At 41.9% G+C, this 17,780-nt stretch overlaps 1 protein-coding gene across 1 annotated transcript; it reads left to right on the top strand.

The window, feature by feature from the left end:
- Positions 1-7,269: 7,269 nt before the first annotated feature.
- On the top strand, positions 7,270-17,780 carry LOC307026012 (xin actin-binding repeat-containing protein 1). The gene is made up of 8 exons (XM_079661077.1): positions 7,270-7,358; positions 7,724-7,898; positions 8,053-8,140; positions 9,338-9,670; positions 10,056-10,134; positions 12,393-12,529; positions 12,873-12,920; positions 13,265-17,780. Exons 2-8 carry the CDS (start codon positions 7,771-7,773, stop codon positions 17,645-17,647), a joined length of 5,196 nt encoding a protein of 1,731 aa, XP_079517203.1. The 5' UTR covers positions 7,270-7,358; positions 7,724-7,770; the 3' UTR covers positions 17,648-17,780.

The raw sequence follows: 17,780 nt of genomic DNA, 5'->3' as shown, positions 1-17,780 counted from the left end.
GTTTGCTGCTAAGCAACCTCAGGTCTGGTATTGGGGCTTCTTCTGGAGAAAAGTAAGCTTTGGCTTTTCTCCAGTTGTTTCTTCGATTTGTGACTAAGCGAAAGGATCAATATATACACCTCCATGTTGCTCCTTTCATTCCTCATCGTCTTATTTCTCTCCCTCCTCCTACTCACTTTTCTTGCAAAGAAAAACTGGCCAGTAGAGACCGGTAACATGAGGGATTCACAAATATAAGAGGCTCTGAAATACATCCATGGTTTTTTGTCCACTGACACAAAGTCTGAGGATTAAAAAAGGAATCGAGTTACTTTGCCAACAAAATAGAAACAAGTCATTTTCATTCAGATCATCATCCAATGCATCCTCCATATTTCCATCTGGCAGCACACACAGGCGGCCTTCTGTTCTCCGTGGATCACACACTGAGCAGTTGCTCTCACGTCAAACATGTCTGAGGAGCAGATGATTGCACAAGAGTGCGTACGAGTTAGAGCCGATGTGGTCAAAAATAACAACAACAGCGTGTTGTTTCTGACGTCAAGGGTGCTGAGCCATCTGATGAACAACAGCAGCCATGTGGCTATTTCTGTGACAAACATAAAAACACTGATGTATGGTTTCGGACGGAGGGTGGAAAGAGGTGCTGCAGCAAAGGCATGTCAAAGGAGAGACACTATACAAATATTAACCTGAACAACGTGCAGAAAATGGCCCCTTCAAAGTGTGTTTCCTCATTGATAGCTATGCCTTCTTTTCTTTTAGAGTGTTGGGACATTTCCAACTCCGTCTTGGCATCAAATCCGGCCAAGATATGACCGATGAACAAATAAGATATGAGAGCAAATGCCAACAAGTATTTGAGTCACTACTTTAAAGTGTGATTAGAGACCAACAAACTACAGCAAGCCGCCATCAGCAGCATGATGACACACACACTTCTGAGTCACACACACACTGTGCCGTACACTCTGTGTCATGATGCATGCATGTTATCATCAGACTCATGACTGCTGGCTGTGTGTGTCCCACGCTCCTCAAACGCACCTCAGACTCCAGACTGGTGTTCTGCAGACAGAGAGGAGATGAGACTGCAGGGTGAAGCGAGGTAACACCGGCGTACGCAAGCAGAATATTTCTCTGATTCTCGATGAGGCAGACAACCCTGAATATAAATTGATTTCACTGTCTGGGATAAAAAGTGCTTGTGCATGCATCGCTGGGCGGACGATATTCTGACCTTATCTTCCCCAGCTCCCTGTCCTCACTGCCGGGCATTCTGGGTTATTTTGGTGCACTGCCATAACCTGCTTTGGCCTTGAATAGCCCCACTGTAATGTTCCCACATAACCCCCAATGGTGGGTAAGACAATACAGACAGCTGGGTCTCAGTGGTCTCTAACGCCCCCTGCTGGAGTACATCATAACTCATGAGAAATGTGTTGATCCAAATGCAAGAAGGCAGGAAAATGGGTCAATTTGCAGGAGGGAATAGTTGATGGTTTTGTATCCTGATTACATGTAATGCATTACTCTCTACAGTGCATTCCTTTCTGCAGATATTTACCAATCAGAGAATGTCATTTGAAGTATTTAAGTCTCTTTCCAAGCAGCCGCGGCTTCTCAAACAGCCGTCTGCTGCTGTGTTTAAAACGCAGACAAGGCCAGTAAACTTCCCCTAATAACACCGCACAGTCAAAGGCGACGCATTGCATATTCCCTTTCATCTCTGCCTTTGAGACGGAGACAGGAGAGGGGTTTTTTGAAGGGAGGGAGGCATGGGGGAGCCAGCCTGGCTGAGTCTCTCCTTTTTGCCCCAGGGGTGAGTGCTGCTCTCTCTTTGTCTGAGGACTGATTAACAGAAAGCAAGACTGAAGACGGGGAATATGAATTGTGCGAGCTGACAGAAGCTTCCTTTGTTTCAAACCTCTACATGTGGGACATAAAGGGGAAACCCAGATTAAATGAGAACGGATATAAAACAATGTAAACATACTCTAAGTTGAAAGGAATATAAAAAAATGTATATAAAATACGTCATTATGCACAAATGTGATGTTAGTGTTGTGGCTGGTTGTGGTGGTATTTGTATTACTTGATTACCTATATAGGTTTGTTCCACACATGGTAAACAATTCAGAAAACACACTGAGCAGTTTGTAAAGCCCATAATGGCTCTGGTTTCAGACAGAGGGTGAAAATAGGTGCTTTTTGAACATTAAAGCATGGAGACATGTCCCAGTAGAGACACTTAATACTCAAATGAGCCTGAAATGAGCAATGGCCTCTTTAAACCTGATGTTCATATTGTACAATGTTCTGTTATGATTCAGTGTTTTGCTCTGTATAAGAAATAATGCAGTCTGCAATTCATTTAGATATTTCAGTTTGAGAGCTCTGCATCAAAGTCAAAACCTACATTTCTTAAACTTTAGCGATCATGTGGTTGAGAAAATGTGTGAATATGATATCATGCGTAGTTGAAGCATGGGGTTACACACAAATACTAAGGAGAGTAATAGTATACCTCAACAACAGTGTTTGGTGAAGATGTGTCCACGTGTTTGCAGATTTAACTACGGCATCTTAACAGCCAAAATTGAGGGCTTGAAAAATGTTTTAAAAGTCAACACTGCAGGACCTCCACTACTCTGGTCTGAGAAGAAGGAGTGAAACAGGGCGAGTGATGAGAGGCTGATTGGGGAATGAGGGGCAGGTGAGCAGGTGGGCGGGGCTAGAGTGATGAGGGAAGTGGGAACAGGTGTATGGTTTTCTTTTGGGGGGGGGGAAGAGGGGAAGTGTGAGGGCATCTGGTGGATGAATGGAGAATTGCAGTAGGGACAGACGAGGGAATGTGGAATTAAGATCAGTGTTTGAGTACCATGCTGTTGGGAAAACACTGAATGTCCTCTTCCAACATGAGTCCACATGATAACAGAGGTATCCCAACTGTAGCTGTGAACATGACAGCATGTGTGATTACCTAGAAGAGCATCAGGACTGTTTGAGGCATATGATAGCTATGTGATTAACATGATGATTCAGCCTCTATGGAGAGAGACATGTGACAAGCATGCTCATTTCTGACGTGGAGCTAATCTGAAGTAAACATTGAATACTGCTTTCTATTCCTCCATCTTGTGACTGTGGAACTCCCTCTCTTGGATATCAGCATGTGAAGGACACTGTTCAGGAACTAGTTGATGCTCTGTATGTGATGACTTCTTCCATTCTGGAGAGGATCAGAAACACATGGATCCTGAGGTTCAAGCTTGAGTGATATTTTTCAACAATACTTTACAGAACAGATCAAACAGGTGTCAGTGATACATTTATTTAATGCCAATATTCTTTAAACTCTTTAATAAATGTGTGTTTTTAGTCACTGCAATGAATCATAAGGTTTACTGTAGTACGTACATTTCACCACAAGAGGGCATTGTTTTCTAAATCCCCTAAATCACATACACATTTATTTATGATCTGTGATTTTACTACATGTACATACCAGAGGTGGAAAGTACATTTAACCAAGTACTGTACCTAAGTACATTTTGAGGTACATTAACTTTACTTGAGTATTTCCATGTTAAGCTACTTTATACATTGACTCTAGTAAATCTTGGCTGCAAATAATGTACTTTTTTTACATACATTTGACAACATTAGTTCCTTTTGCAGGTTTATATTATTAATACAAATTCAATTAACTATGATGTGCTATAATGGATGAAGATAACTGGCAGTTTTAATGTTTTCTTATCCTTTAAAAAGGGCCCATGTCATGCTTTTCTGGTTATTACCCGTCCCCTTGTGTGTTATGTAGCGGTATAACACACGGTCTGCAGAGTCACAGACCCTCAAAGTACACCCTGCAGGGAGTAAAACTCTAACACAGAGTAGACCTGTCTATGCTGCCCCAGAACGCCTCGTTGGACATTTCTCTTTTTCAATTGTTTACTTCTTGGGTATAGTGACGTTACGTTTGGACCAATCCGCGGACTTCCTCTCACACACACACTCGGCAGGACGTTGCGAGGCTCTCTGCTGCGAGGAGCGGGACACTGTGAGCTGGCTCATTGGTGTGGGGTCGGCGAGACACTGCGGAACTCAGCCTGGGCACACACACAAACTCCCAGCCAGGCTGCGGGTGTGTGTGTGTTTCGGGCTGGGTTTCGCTGTGTCTCGCTGTCTCGCAGACGGCCACTGGGCTCACGGGGAGGGGGGGGGCAGGAGCTCCAACAAGCCGTTTAGGACAGAGAGTGAATACACATACTATACAGAGATGCTGTTTGAGAAACCAATGTGAGTTTGGAACATTGAACAATATAAATCTATTAGTAGACCTCAACAATGGAATTATGATCAGTAGAAATGGCCATGACATGGGACCTTTAACAGCTGCAAAATTAAGATGATAGACACATTATAGCAATACTTATTTTAAACTAGGTATAAAATAATTATTATTCCGAAAATGGACACCTTGGATAATAAATAAGTACGGAATTGGTACAGAAGTATATTTTGTTGCTAATGCCTGCAGGACTTTTAGAGTATTTCTACACTGTGGTATTATTACTTTTACTACATATAACATCTGAGCACTTCATCCACCACTTGTACAAACCTCCAACTGTAATTAAAGCCTCATAAAGCGACATGCCATGATGAGTAATGTGTAATTATATGCATTTTATACGTTACCCTGTAAAGGAGCTGCAGCAGGGAACACATTTCTGAGGTGCACGAGGGGAACACTCACTTCCTCCCGATGTCACCTGATCCCTGAGGGTCAGCAGCTCGTCCTGGCTGGAGACGGACTTCCTCCCCTCTGCGACTACCAGACAGATGAATCTAATTTTAAAGAAGCAGTAAAAAAATAATGGTTTCATTTCACTGGTGTCTCCCGGCTGTTCTTAATGAAGCGTTCACTCACTTGAAAGAGGGTCGCACTAAGCATGACATTACACATCTTCTCTTTCTTGTGGTGCTTCTAATAAAGCCGGCCAGATTGACTCATTATTTCTGGTAGCTGTGTTTTATTGTGCAATACTTAACAAATACACATTGGTCATCAAAAGAACACAAATGAAACTGATGTTGAACCCACTCTGGAGTGTCCTCGAACTCTCTGTAGTGCTATCATGAATAAGGCTGCAAGAGTAAGCAACTTGTATCATGTAAAACTAGTCTAGTGTTCCTTTTAATTAATTAAACAATCCAATTGAACACATTGCTCTGCCCTTAACAAACTTATTTTATTAATTGTTTCTTGTTTATTTAGCTTATACAAACTGTAACATATTTTCTCTCTCTCTCTCTCTCTCTCTGTCACTTTTTGTCTCTTTTTTCAGTTCTTGGAACTTATTCTATACAGTTACTTACGAAATAAACACACCATTATTTACACAAAAACACATCAACATTAACAATATATGCACTTATTATATACCATACTCTGTAAACTGAGCTAAACACATAGAATGGCTGTTTTAACAGAGAATTATTCAAACTTAAATTACAGAATGCACGCTATAGTAGGCTATGTGTTGAACTTAAACTGGTCACGTGCATCTCCGTGCCTGCCACTGAGGAAACGGAGTTTAGCTAGCTGTTTAGCAATGTAGAGCAATCATACAAGCTAAATACACAACACTTGACATTCAGTCAGCATGCTAATACAAATACAAACAAACGTTTTTGCAAACTTATTTCAAAGTTCGAGAACATTAATACTACGTTTCCTAGCTGAAAAGGGGAGATATCAATGAGGACGCTCGGCATGACGCGTGTTGTGCGAGATCAGAGATGTAGTTAATTGAGCGGTTTCACACAAAACTAAGTGTTACTTCACAGTTTTACGACAAACCTTTTTTTTCTTGACTTGCAAAATTACCTTTTAAATTGACAAACATCATTATGTGTAATTCATGGCATAATTCAAACAGGATCGAAAAATAATTTCTCTCTCGCCATTGACTACAATACATAATTTTTCCGAAATAAGGTCCCATGGGTCGGAACGGAAGTAGAAGGGCGGGACGGCATCGTGGCCTCGGCAGGCATGACTAATCAATCACCAGCGTAATCTCTCCAAAAAACAGATGTAACTGGTAGATAATGGATTAACAATTTTGAAGGAAAGTATGCTTATACTTGTACAACGAGTTTCACCTCTTTGACCTGTTTTTAACCCTTTTAAAGAACATAAACATTGTAACCTTTTTTTACAAGACTTCGTTTATATGTATTTATTTTGTAAAGCACTTTGAATCGCCACGTGCTGAAAAGTGCTTTATAAATGAAATGTCCTTGCCTTGTTTTTAAAGTAGCCTACTTATTACATTCATAATTATAAATTATTTGTAAATTAATTCCCCTTTGTGACTTTTATGACTGTTTTTATTGCCTATTGTATTTATATCAATGACTAGTTTCCAAAATAATGAAAATTGACAACCTGCACACCTTGTTTTGTTTGTCATTGAAACTGTATGTGTTGTTTAAGAAAAAGGAAAATACAGTTTTAAAAAAAACTCTGTCACGTCCCAGCTTTCTTCTGCCCTTAACAAGCTTGAAAGTTATTTAGGGATGCTTTCTAAAGAGGTGGAAGCAGTACTAAAACACATGTTAAAGGTGCAATACTCTGCTTGTTGGGGTTCTCCCTCTCCTCTAGGTTTTGCATGTAAATGGTCTGCAAAGGCTAAAATCCTCCAGTTTCCTCCAGAGGGAGTTTCTCTCACACACGTCTTTTGTGGATTGCTCGACTTGTACATTTAAAATGCTGACATGTCACTGTATTGCACTGTAAATCTGTAAATCTGTAACCTGAGCCTCTATGTTAACCAGTGACCGTCAAAACCCAGCCCACACAAAATGCTGACAAAGCAAAAATAGCTGCATATGATCATATTTGTTCTTTTATTGCAAAATGAAGTTAATTGTATTTCAATTGAATGGATGATGTCTTGCTGCTTGAAGATCAAATGATTGCATCTGAGCTTTGGGGATTGGACCTGATATCAAACATCGAGGAATCTCCTAAAAACTCAGGACAAAATGCGCTAAATAAGCTACAGATTAAAATGTTGAATACAACCATTTTGAGTTGTGCAAACCAGCTTCTGTAACCCCAGATGAAAGCAGCAGATGCAGAGTGGGTCTTCCTGATTGCTTTGAGGGTGTATATCCTACTATACTGTAGTCCTTCTCATAGATCATTTTACACCATCTGTGGTAATGAGGAAGAAAAAGGACTTTGCTCTGAAATGCTTCGCGTCGTGTGCAGGTCTTGTGATGATCGCGGAAGAGTTTCTAATCTTCACAGAGAGCAGACACCGACTGACGGCTGTAAGGTAACACATCTACTCTACATGTTCTTTATATAGCCGAAAACATTCGTATTTTATCTTAAGATTTAGTTGACTCATTTGCAAGGCTGTTTTGATTGAATGACATCTTTAAAAATCTTTGTACAGTGCAACAAACGTATTCATTGCTGTCTATGCGTTATTGACGTTCAAAGGTGTTAAAACAGATCTATTGCCGGGCTTTAAGTTGCATTAGGTCAAATATCTTATTGATCTTTATTTAATCCTGTATTTATTTGCATTGCATTTGATGAGGAAAGTAGCCAAAGTAATCAGGTTGCATTACTTGAATTTTTTGATACTCAGATTTACAGGTAATTAGTTTGAATACAATCTGTCTCTCATATTAGGTGATGAAGCTGTTTGCAAACTGAGTGGTGCTGTGACGTGATTTGTCATGGACTGGAAGAGCAACCTGCGGCGCACCCAATCACTGAGGAGCGTGCCCTCGTCATGTGACAAGCCCACCTGGACAGAGGGGAGGCTGAGGGAGAGGATAACATCTGTGTCCCAGCTAGTGTCCAGGTGAAGAAACATCACTCTTCTACATCTGTGCCCAATGCTCTACATGTATCTTAAAGGGGCCCTGTTATGTTAGATAGGTTTGTGTGCATGTAAATGGTCTACAAAGGTTAAAATCCCTGTTCTCCCTGATTGATTAATGTCTTTTTAAATATAGATATCAAACTACCGTGGAAGTAAGTGCATCCAATCCAGAAACTCCAGTGAATAATGATGAAGCAAAGGCAACAACGGTGCTCAAAGAGGTAACTCAAACACAATGCAACATCACATTTGAAGGTCAGCTATCATGCAAAATCCACACATCAACATGTGTCCCCTCTGTGGAAAGAGACTCTGAAAGTTTCAGGAACAAAGATTCTCTCTCTTTTTGATCCATTTCTATAAAAACCTGTCTGAAAATGAGCTGATCAGATTTTGGCCACTTTATGATGTCATAACGATGTTTTGTCTTGTGTAACCATTAGCCAATCAGCAACCAAGGTAACCCCCTCCCCCCCCCCCCCACACACCTTATCACCTGAATCTCCTCCTAGAGCAGTGGTTCCCAACCTGGGGGGCGCCAAAGATCACAGGGGGGGCGCCAGGCCTCAGATGATTTGAGGCCAAATATCATATTTAGACTTTTTTTAAATAGATTTTTTTATATATTTGTAACGCAATACATGCTTGCCACTAAAAGCCTTGTCTCTACATTAAAATAACATATACAAAATAATTGATTAATTAATTTGAATAAAAATTCAAGTTAGTAGCTATTAAAGGCATAAAAAGACAGAAATGTATAATTCTTTCTTTAATATAAATGTTTCTTCTTCCCGTAAAGTGTCCAAACCAGGCTTTTCTGGATAAGCGCATTTTTAAAACATAGTCATCGTCCATGCCGGTTTCAGTTGGATTATTTGTCCCAGTTGCTCCGATCAGATCGGTCTCCTCCATTTTGTAGATTATTTATAACTTTTAAGTTGTAATTTAATTTGAATCCCTTTGTGAATTGTTTCCACTTGCGTCGTCCTTTAATTTCTTCATACAGCGGGAATCCAAATGAATGAATCCTGAGTCCAATAACCATCGAAGTCACTCCAATAGTGCTCCTTAATTACACTTTCATCCTCCTTTAACAAAATACTTCACATTCATCCAGTTTGTGACAGGAGTTGCAGCATTTTTGATACTTTTAAACTTTAATTACCGTTGTTGCGTCCCCCCCCCCTTGTGTGTGTGTGTGGGGGGGGGGGGGGCGCAACTTCCAACAGGAGTCATTTGGGGGGGCTCTTGGGAAAAAAGGTTGGGAACCCCTCGGGCGTGGGGAGGGGCTCCTTATTTTCATCTAAAGTAACAGACAGAGAATCCGCACTATATTGAAAAACAGTATAATAGGGGACTTTTAGAAAATAATAAACACAGCTGCATGAAAGCATGTTTTTTCGTATCCCCGCCAGAACAAACCCTCTATTCTGAAGAGTAACGGGACTCACCTGGAGTCTCTGATGAGGAGGGATGAGGCGAGGGGGATGTCTCGAGGAGACAAATCCAATTTGACCCGCAGTAGGTCAGTGGGGAGCCTCCAGAGCAGCGCCAGCTCCATCGGGGCCCTGAAGGCTCTGTTTGAGTCCAAGGGAGCCACTCAGAACAAGGTGAGGAGTCCCAGAGCAGAGAGTCTCACATCCTCTCACAAGGCTGCAGACATCAAGCCCATGGTGAACGGAGAGGGGGAAGAAGGAGAGGAACCTGCTCCAAGAAAGGAAGCTAAAACTGATCATGTGACTCGAAAGGTAAATGCAAACATCAGCCTTTTCTTATTATCAGAATCAGAAACAGGTTTATTACCAGGTAGGTTGACACGTACGAGGAATTTGACTTGGTCTCGTGGTGCATACAGTAGATCAAATAAAAAAAAAAGTCAAACACACAGATAGAGAACTAGAAGAATAATAAAAATAAGAAGTATTTACATAGAAATGGAATAAAATATGGAATACAAATCGGCAGTAATAAAAAGAAAAGAAAACAGATATTGTACATTGTGTGAATTAAAGTCTATGATGTGGCTGAGGTAAAGTGTCAGTGGGGGGGCCATCATGACACCCCTTATGAAAAAAGAATTGTCACACAGACGGACTGCTTATTTGCAATGAGAGTACATTTTTCTGTCTCTAGGTGGTGAATCGGACCCGGGCGGAGAGGAGGAAAACAATCGGGGGGATAGATTTTGAGAGGATTGCAGCCTCTCAGGATGGTGAGTTCCAGACAACGTTCAATCAAGTGTGCTGTCAGATGAACCTGAGCTTCGTTTACTTCTGCGTACTGCACAGGAAATCATTTTTAGGGTCACTGAATCAGATTAAATCTAACTTTTTATGGTTTGGCTGAACAACACAGCCAAAACTTCTTTATAAAAGCCCAGATATAAAGACCATATAAACACAAAGACCAGTTGATAAGAAGAGGTTGTAAGGAAACTGGTATCACTCCCCAAATGAATAATTAACCAGGGTTCTTACGGTCATTAAAAACCTGGAAAGGTCATGGAAATTCAAAATGCAAATTCCAGGCCCTGGAAAAGTGCTTGCTAGTGGATCGCCGGAGCTGTTAGATTAACATGAACATGCTTATTGTAGTTGTAAGTGCACTGCCTTGCGGCCTGTAGCACCGTCCTTGATGGAGCATATGTGTGGGCTGGACCTGTATTTTACAGGAAAGGAGTGAGCAGAGAGTTAGAGTAGTTGTCGATTCTTGTTCTGTTTTCTGTGAATATCTGCCTCACCCTCTCAGACTTTGAGTTGCGCGCGCTACTAAAGAGACGTGTTACCATGGAAACCAAACAATGGTGTAGCTGTATTAAAGTCCGAGTGGAAACAGTCGTGTGTAAATCCGATGTTGTCAGAAATCGGGAGAAATGCGGGAGAAATATGACCCCGGGAGGAAACCGGGAGAGGACAATGAAATCGGGAGTCTCCCGCGAAAATCGGGAGGGTTGAAAAGTATGGCTGTGATGCAAGTCACATTTCAGACTTGATCTATGTAACTGAAAGATTCCCTGGAAAGCCGCCTTCGCCCTTCGAGGCCCGTGACTCAGGTCGAGGCTGTGTGAATGAAAGGATGGTGAAACTGAGAGGGAGAGAAGTGCAGGAAGCAGTGATTGACTCAACCTGGTGTGGGCACAGCAGACCACTTCACTACAGGACAGAAATAGACAGCAAGTCATGAATAAGTGACGGAGGGTGAAGGGTCAGCTGTTACTGGGAGGAGAGAGGGAGACACTGAGAGTTAGAAGACACACAGCGAGAGGAAATCAGACCTCACAGATTCACAAAGACTGAAAGGGAATAAGACGACAGGCAGGACATAAGGGACTGCTCGTTTTCTGTGAGTACGGATTTGATTTGAGATTAAATGTGGAAACAAAGTGCGTCAATGTGTGTTGGATTGATGTCAGAGATTTACAGGAAGAAGCTATATCAAGAATGTGTTAAGTTGCTGATCAGTGCACATTTCTTGGAAGTATGGGCATTTTTTGCTTCGGAAATCAACATTTAATTCATCGTTTTTCTGAACATTTTTGTTTGAGGCTTTAAGAAGTACAATTTCAAAAAGTTGCAGGGTAATTTCTCCACTGTAAATGACATCTATGGTAAAGACTATGGAAAAATCTCTGTGCTTGATGAGTAGAAATAATCCCACTAGCATGTAATATGTCCTTTTAGAGGCTCTTGAAATAAACATACTCCTTTAAACCCCTTAAAAAACGTATTTATATATATATTAAAATCGTAAAACATAAAAGGTGTTTAGACTTTAATATTGCTAGAAGTTGACCTAAATGTTGTCTTTATTCAAATGTAATTCTGCTTTATTCATGTGTTCCTGATTGATAGCTATTTATTGATTTACGATCTTAACTTCGTCACAATTTTTCACTTTGACTATTTAATGCTGAGTCATGTGTAGCTGTGACTCGCCTGTCTGTGTAACCCTCAGTATTTGTGTCAGTGGAGTCAGGTATCGGTCCTTCTCCACCACCAGTGGGACATTTATAGCTCCAACACATGGCAGCTGTTCAATATCAGCTTTAAATGTTATAACTAGTCACCTTTAAAAACTACTATCAATAACACACAGTTAGCTGACATGGATGTATGTTATCTGTATGTGTTTTTAAAATGAGTGACTTCTGTTTCAATGTCAGAAAAAGTCACAAGATGTTGTGACCCTCTCTCTGGAAATACTTTGACACAGCTGCCTCCTAAAAAGCTAAAATTAACCAGTAAACAAAGTGAGACAAATGTACAACTCCTTTAATCTTTAACCTAAATACCACGTAAAGATTTTGACGGCACATCTGTATAAAGCAAATACTTATTGAACCTTTGATTGTGGAAAAAGAAGATATTCCCCATTTCATATATACTCTGGCTGATTGAAATACTCCTACGTGTGCAATGGCAAGACAAGAAATCGTAATGATAATTAAAGGTTGATCTGATGTCTCTGCAGATGAAAAGAGGAGGTCCATTGAAGATTTCAGAGACAGCTCTATAATCCAAAGCAAGTGTGTCTCGGTCAAAGCCATGTCCGCCCTCTACCTGTCGAAGGTGGTACCTCAGGATTCAACACGCAGCCTTTCAAAACCGGTAAACATCCGCCTACTCCTTGTCTTTTCACTTGTCTTTGAGCTTAAGCTAAATGTTTAAGAGCATTAAGAAGCATGCAAATGAGAAATCACATTTTAACATTTTTAATTATAGCTTCCAGAAAATATGTTTTTGTTTCATGACAACCCATTAACTTAACTTGCAGAGAGCGCACCTCCCTCAGCAGATCTGTCTGTACACACTGCAGTTTGTTATCTTTTACAGGTGTCATATAACACACTAAACGGTGTCACGCTAAAATATGTCATACAATGATTGCTGATGTGTAAAAAAATCTTATATAAAGGTTACCTGACTTGAACTTATTACTGTTTCCTTCAAGGAGCAAGATAAGTCATCTCAGTCTGGGAAAAGAGTCCAGCGAACCAAGGTAAGCTGGAATTTGACCGGACATTTTGCATAATGGTGTGCAATGGATTTTCATTGTTGCAAAAACACATTAAAGCTTTTCCCGAGATATGAATATTCCCTTAAAAATAAATATCGGATGCCATAAACTCAACATTATTGTATTAATCATGTGGTTGCATTTGCTGGTTGCTCTGGAGTTCGGCTAACCCACTGACACCTGGCATGTGGAAAGCATATCAACTGGCATGAGTGAGGTACCATTGAATGCATGTCTGCACTCCCTGGAGCAACATTTTGTTTACTGGATGGCTCATATCTGTTACAAAGGACTCAATGATGAGACCTTTACTCTGTTCTTCTAAGATGTCCGAGGACTCCGAACAAAGCAAAGATGACATCCCTTCGCTTCCTTCAGCGAGACATCAGCAAGGACCAGAAGACGTCTCTGGGGCCAAGTTAACACAGTCCATGTCATTGCAACTCTCTAAAGAAAAGATACACCAACAGCGGGCGAAATGCGAACTGAAAAGGCTCCTGAAGCACACTCACCCCGAGCTGAAGACGCTGGATGGAGTGGTGGACGAGGAGCTTGCTGAGGTTTTGAGTTTAGAGACAGATGGTGAAACGGGATACGAGGGAGAGGTCCTGTCAAGATGCTTGATATTTGAGAACTGCGCCCTTACCAACAAAGCATCTCCTTACATCCCCAAGAAGCACGTAGCCGAGGGAACAGTGGAACGAGGCGATGTCAGTAAATCATCAGCTGTGTTTCAGGAGCATGAAGACAGGTCTTGTACGGACAAAACAATCGGACCTAGTCATGATCCAAACAGAGAGTGTGAGGAGGACATGGTAAGAATAGATGTTCAGGCTACCAGGAGGAGATTTGAGAGTCAGTCTGTGAACACATCTGCACCATTTCCCAAAAATAACTGCCAAGGAAAAGTTTCTGGAGATAAGAAAGGGTTAGTCCAAAAACAGGAGTTTAACACGCGTAGACAAGATCATCTACACACCAAAAGTCTTGATGTGATAAATCAGCCTAAAAAACTAGGTCCTTGTGATCCTCTCATTGGCCAAAGCATTGATCATGTGGTTTCCACTGGTGAAACATCCTTTGGTGATGAGACTAGAAGCATCCCTGGTCCAGAGAAAATCATCAAAACCAGTGCGGCTCTTTCCCAAAACAACCCATTCATCCCAACAAACATAGAAAGAGAACATTCATGTCTGCGTTCATCACAAAACCAAAGCCCAGCACGGGACGGTGGGGAAATTCACGACCAGGTGAAAGCTAATGTCAAAAACAGAGCTCATCTGTTTGAATCAATGCCATTCGACCAAATCAGGAATCAGAACAAGGATGAAATTGAGTGGCAGGTTGAGAACATCAAGGAAACCCTGAATTCCCTTTATGAAGTTAATGCCATACATTCAGATGGCTCAATCATTGAGGTCAATGAGACCATGATAGCTAAAAAGGCCAAATTCACTCTATCAGAAGATGGGCCTGAGATCAAATACGACGAGGTGGCTGAAGGTGGTGCGCAAAACTTCATACTCCAGTTGCTACCACGGTCAAACTTAAAGCCTCATATCACTTATCTGAAGGAGGGTAGGGAAGGAAAGATCGAGGCCACCTTGGTGAAGATACCAGTGCAGCATCATCACTTCAGTACCAACCAAGACACAGAGTTTAAAACCGCCAACATGGCTCAGCTTGTCGAGGATATTCTCAATCAAGATAACTCTCTGCGGAAAGGAGTGATAATCCAGGAGGATACGGACGGAGGGGCTAAAGTCATAGTCTACTCCCTCTACTATTATTTGGATGTGGACGACTTGAAGAGTTACAGTCCTCCAAAAGGTGCAGAGCATTGTGAACCAGAGCAGGAAAGAGGAGGTTTTGTTGCATCAACCAAGAGCTGCCTTCTAGAAACTCCCAAAGACCAAGGATCAGTGCGGCCTGAAATCACGGTAAAAGGGAACGTTAAACTGTTCAAGAGTTGTATTGAAAAGGGTGATTTGGGGTATTTGAAAACTCTTCAGGCGGAGCCAACCGAGCAAGAACAAGAACTCCCTCTTAGCCAAAATGTGGCTGAACAAGGAATGGATCTGCATCATGAACAGAGAGGTGATGAAGCAGAGGAGAGTGCTTCAGAATGGGTCCCAGTGGATATAAAGAGACTTAAAAACATGTTCTCTGGAGATCAAAGACCAATCCAGCCCAAACCAAATGCATGGGAAAATCGTGCCCCCATTTCTTGTGCAGTCACAGGTCTTGGAAAGAGCCAGTCCTCTACAGAGATGGATGTCAAAACACCTGAGGTATGTAACTCTACAGTTGCACCAAAGGGATCAAACCTACATTGTGGCACACAGGACGGTGGTCAGGTCCACCAGGCTGAATTAGTTGAGGTGGTAGATAACAACGAGGAGATTTCTGACCTCCGAACTGCAATGCAAAGCCTCCATCAGGCCACAATCGAGGCCAAATCTTTGCATCACTCAGCACTATCAAAACAGAGACTTCACTATCAAGAACCCGTCTCAGTTAAAGCAGGTGATGTCAAACAGTCAACTACGCAAGGAGAATTACCTAACACAAAGACATGCCATAAAGATAGTCATTCTGAAGCAGAAACTACTGAGACATGCCGTAAAATGGGTGAAGAAGCAGAAGTCTTCCAGAAACAACACCTGCAAGCTGCTATGGAGCCTGAACATATTCCAGAAACAATCGAGGCTCAGCAGGAGGAAGAGGAAGTTGTTTTTCACGGTAAACTTCAAGCTGCTTTGGACTCCCTGCAGAAATCCAACATCAATGTCAGCAGGGGAGATTTCAGAGACGCCATGATATACAGAAATGTGTCCAAACCTCAAAGATCACAACATTTGAAAACAGCGTCTGTTCAAATCCCCGCTAAGGAAGAGCTTTGCCCCGTGACTGACCCTGATCGAACTCAAGCACCAGTGAGACGAGAGCTCTCTAAAGAACAGGTGACATCTACACATGCAGAGCCCAAAGATAAACCAGAAACAAGTGACGTCTCAGAGAAAAGCAATACAATACTTGTGGCTCCAAAACCAGCCATCCCACCCAAACCTGAGCATTTGAAAGTGAAACGAGGAGAGATTCAGTCGACTGATACAAAGAATCCTGAGGCAACCCAAACTATGACTGTAAAAGTAGAAGAAACAGTTCCTCAACCATTGCCCAAAACACTGGTGACATGTAAGGATGAACGAAAGCAAGGTCTGTTCAAAGCTAACGTTTGTGCAGAGTCGGGTTCAGCGAATCATCAAAGCAAAAAGCCTTTTGATGAAGCCACGCCGATGTCTGAGGAAAGTGAAGTGAGGCATCAAGTTCAAGGTTCAGTCGTTATCTTGGAAACTGAGAATGACGTTAGGCGACAACAGGAGATAAACGTCACAGACCAAGAGAAAAGCCCCAAGGATTCCCCAATCAAAGAGAATGTGAATGAAACGGATGAAAGCCATGTCGATTTTAAGGAAGCATGTAAGAAATTTGAAGGTAAGAACGCAGCTTCAGGGAAGAAGGCTCCGGCAAAGCCAAAAAGAAATGCCCAGGCGGACAACAAAAAACAAAAACAACAGTCTGGCAATAACACCTCAATTCTTGCACACGTTGCTGAGGAACCACAACCAACTGTACCTGGTTCGTCCTGCAGTGAGCCAAACACCTGCAAACAAACTGCTGACAGCAAGAAGGAGAAAGTAAAGAAAGAAGAAGGTAGAGTGGAGATGAGGGAGAAGAAAGGACGAACTGAGACAGAGGTCGAACGTCGGCAGCGTCTGTCCGTCCACATGGATGTGATCATGACGGAGAATATGACCGCAGCCATGGATATCTTTGACAACTTGCGAAAGCAGGAGGAACTGCAGAGCATTCTCAGCCGAGTCGAAGAAATTGAACAGGACACAAGCGAGGTAGACGTAAGTTGTTTAAGGAAAGTGTTCGAGGACGTACCAGAGTGGGTCGTCATCCCCGGCAAAAAGAAACAAAAGAAAAAGAGAAAAGGAAACAAAGAAGGAAAGCTGCCATTAACGAAAAACAACACCGAAAGCAAGTCTTCAATGGCACATGTGTTTGGAAATCTTGAACGAGCCAGTGAGGAGATCACAACTCTTAAAGAACATACTTTAGCAAGACTTGTGGAAATAGAGGAAAGGATTAAAAAGGCTCTTTATTCTGTGTCTACTTTGAAATCAGACGCAGATATCGCTGGTTTATCGCGCCTGTTCAAAGAGTCTTTAGCGGTAGATCAAGGGCTTCCATCGTCTGGTGCTATTAGCAAAATTAGCATCGAGTCAAGCAGAACAAAACCACTGCAGACACAGGTTAGCACGACAGCACAAGGAGACTCAGATCTGCTCGTTAGTCAGGGTGAAGGAGCGTCTGCAAAACAACAAGCAAGCCCTCCATCTTCTCCTGCCTTCATCTCTATCCAATCAGCTGCTAAAAAGACAGAGAAAACAGAGTTGCTTCCACCTGAGACCACGATCTGCCCGAAGTGTCAGAACACTCCAAAGACAGAGGAGAGATTCAGGTCGACTAAAACCGTGACGTGCAACAGCCCCGCTCAAAACAGGAAGAAGGACCCCAGAAAAGGAGGTAAAAAACAATCGCCTAGCAACCCTAAACGAGAGATGAGTGTACTCGAGGTGCAGACTGACCACGAGGGGAAAAGTATCGTGGGCTCGAAGACCGTCAAACAACTATGAGAGGACTGAACCATTTGGAAATTGGGTTTTAATGTCCCACTGGTTTGCTAGGAACAATATCCACAAGGTAAAAGTACCCAGAAGTTTAGGTGCCGATCAATTAAAAACTTTAAATAATTTGTTGAAAAGTGAA

The sequence above is a fragment of the Notothenia rossii genome, assembly GCF_949606895.1.
Source record: "Notothenia rossii genome assembly, chromosome: 12".
NCBI lineage: Eukaryota > Metazoa > Chordata > Actinopteri > Perciformes > Nototheniidae > Notothenia > Notothenia rossii.
The sequence above is the reverse complement of the archived record's forward strand: the minus strand, read 5'-3'. Positions and strand labels throughout refer to the sequence as shown.

Excerpts from the sequence above, each read along its gene's own strand:
- LOC307026012 (XM_079661077.1), top strand. The coding sequence starts at position 7,771 with ATGGACTGGAAGAGCAACCTGCGGCGCACCCAATCACTGAGGAGCGTG. Across the intron at positions 10,135-12,392 it reads GATTGCAGCCTCTCAGGATG|ATGAAAAGAGGAGGTCCATT; the intron begins GTGAGTTCCAGA and ends ATGTCTCTGCAG. Across the intron at positions 12,921-13,264 it reads AAAGAGTCCAGCGAACCAAG|ATGTCCGAGGACTCCGAACA; the intron begins GTAAGCTGGAAT and ends TGTTCTTCTAAG.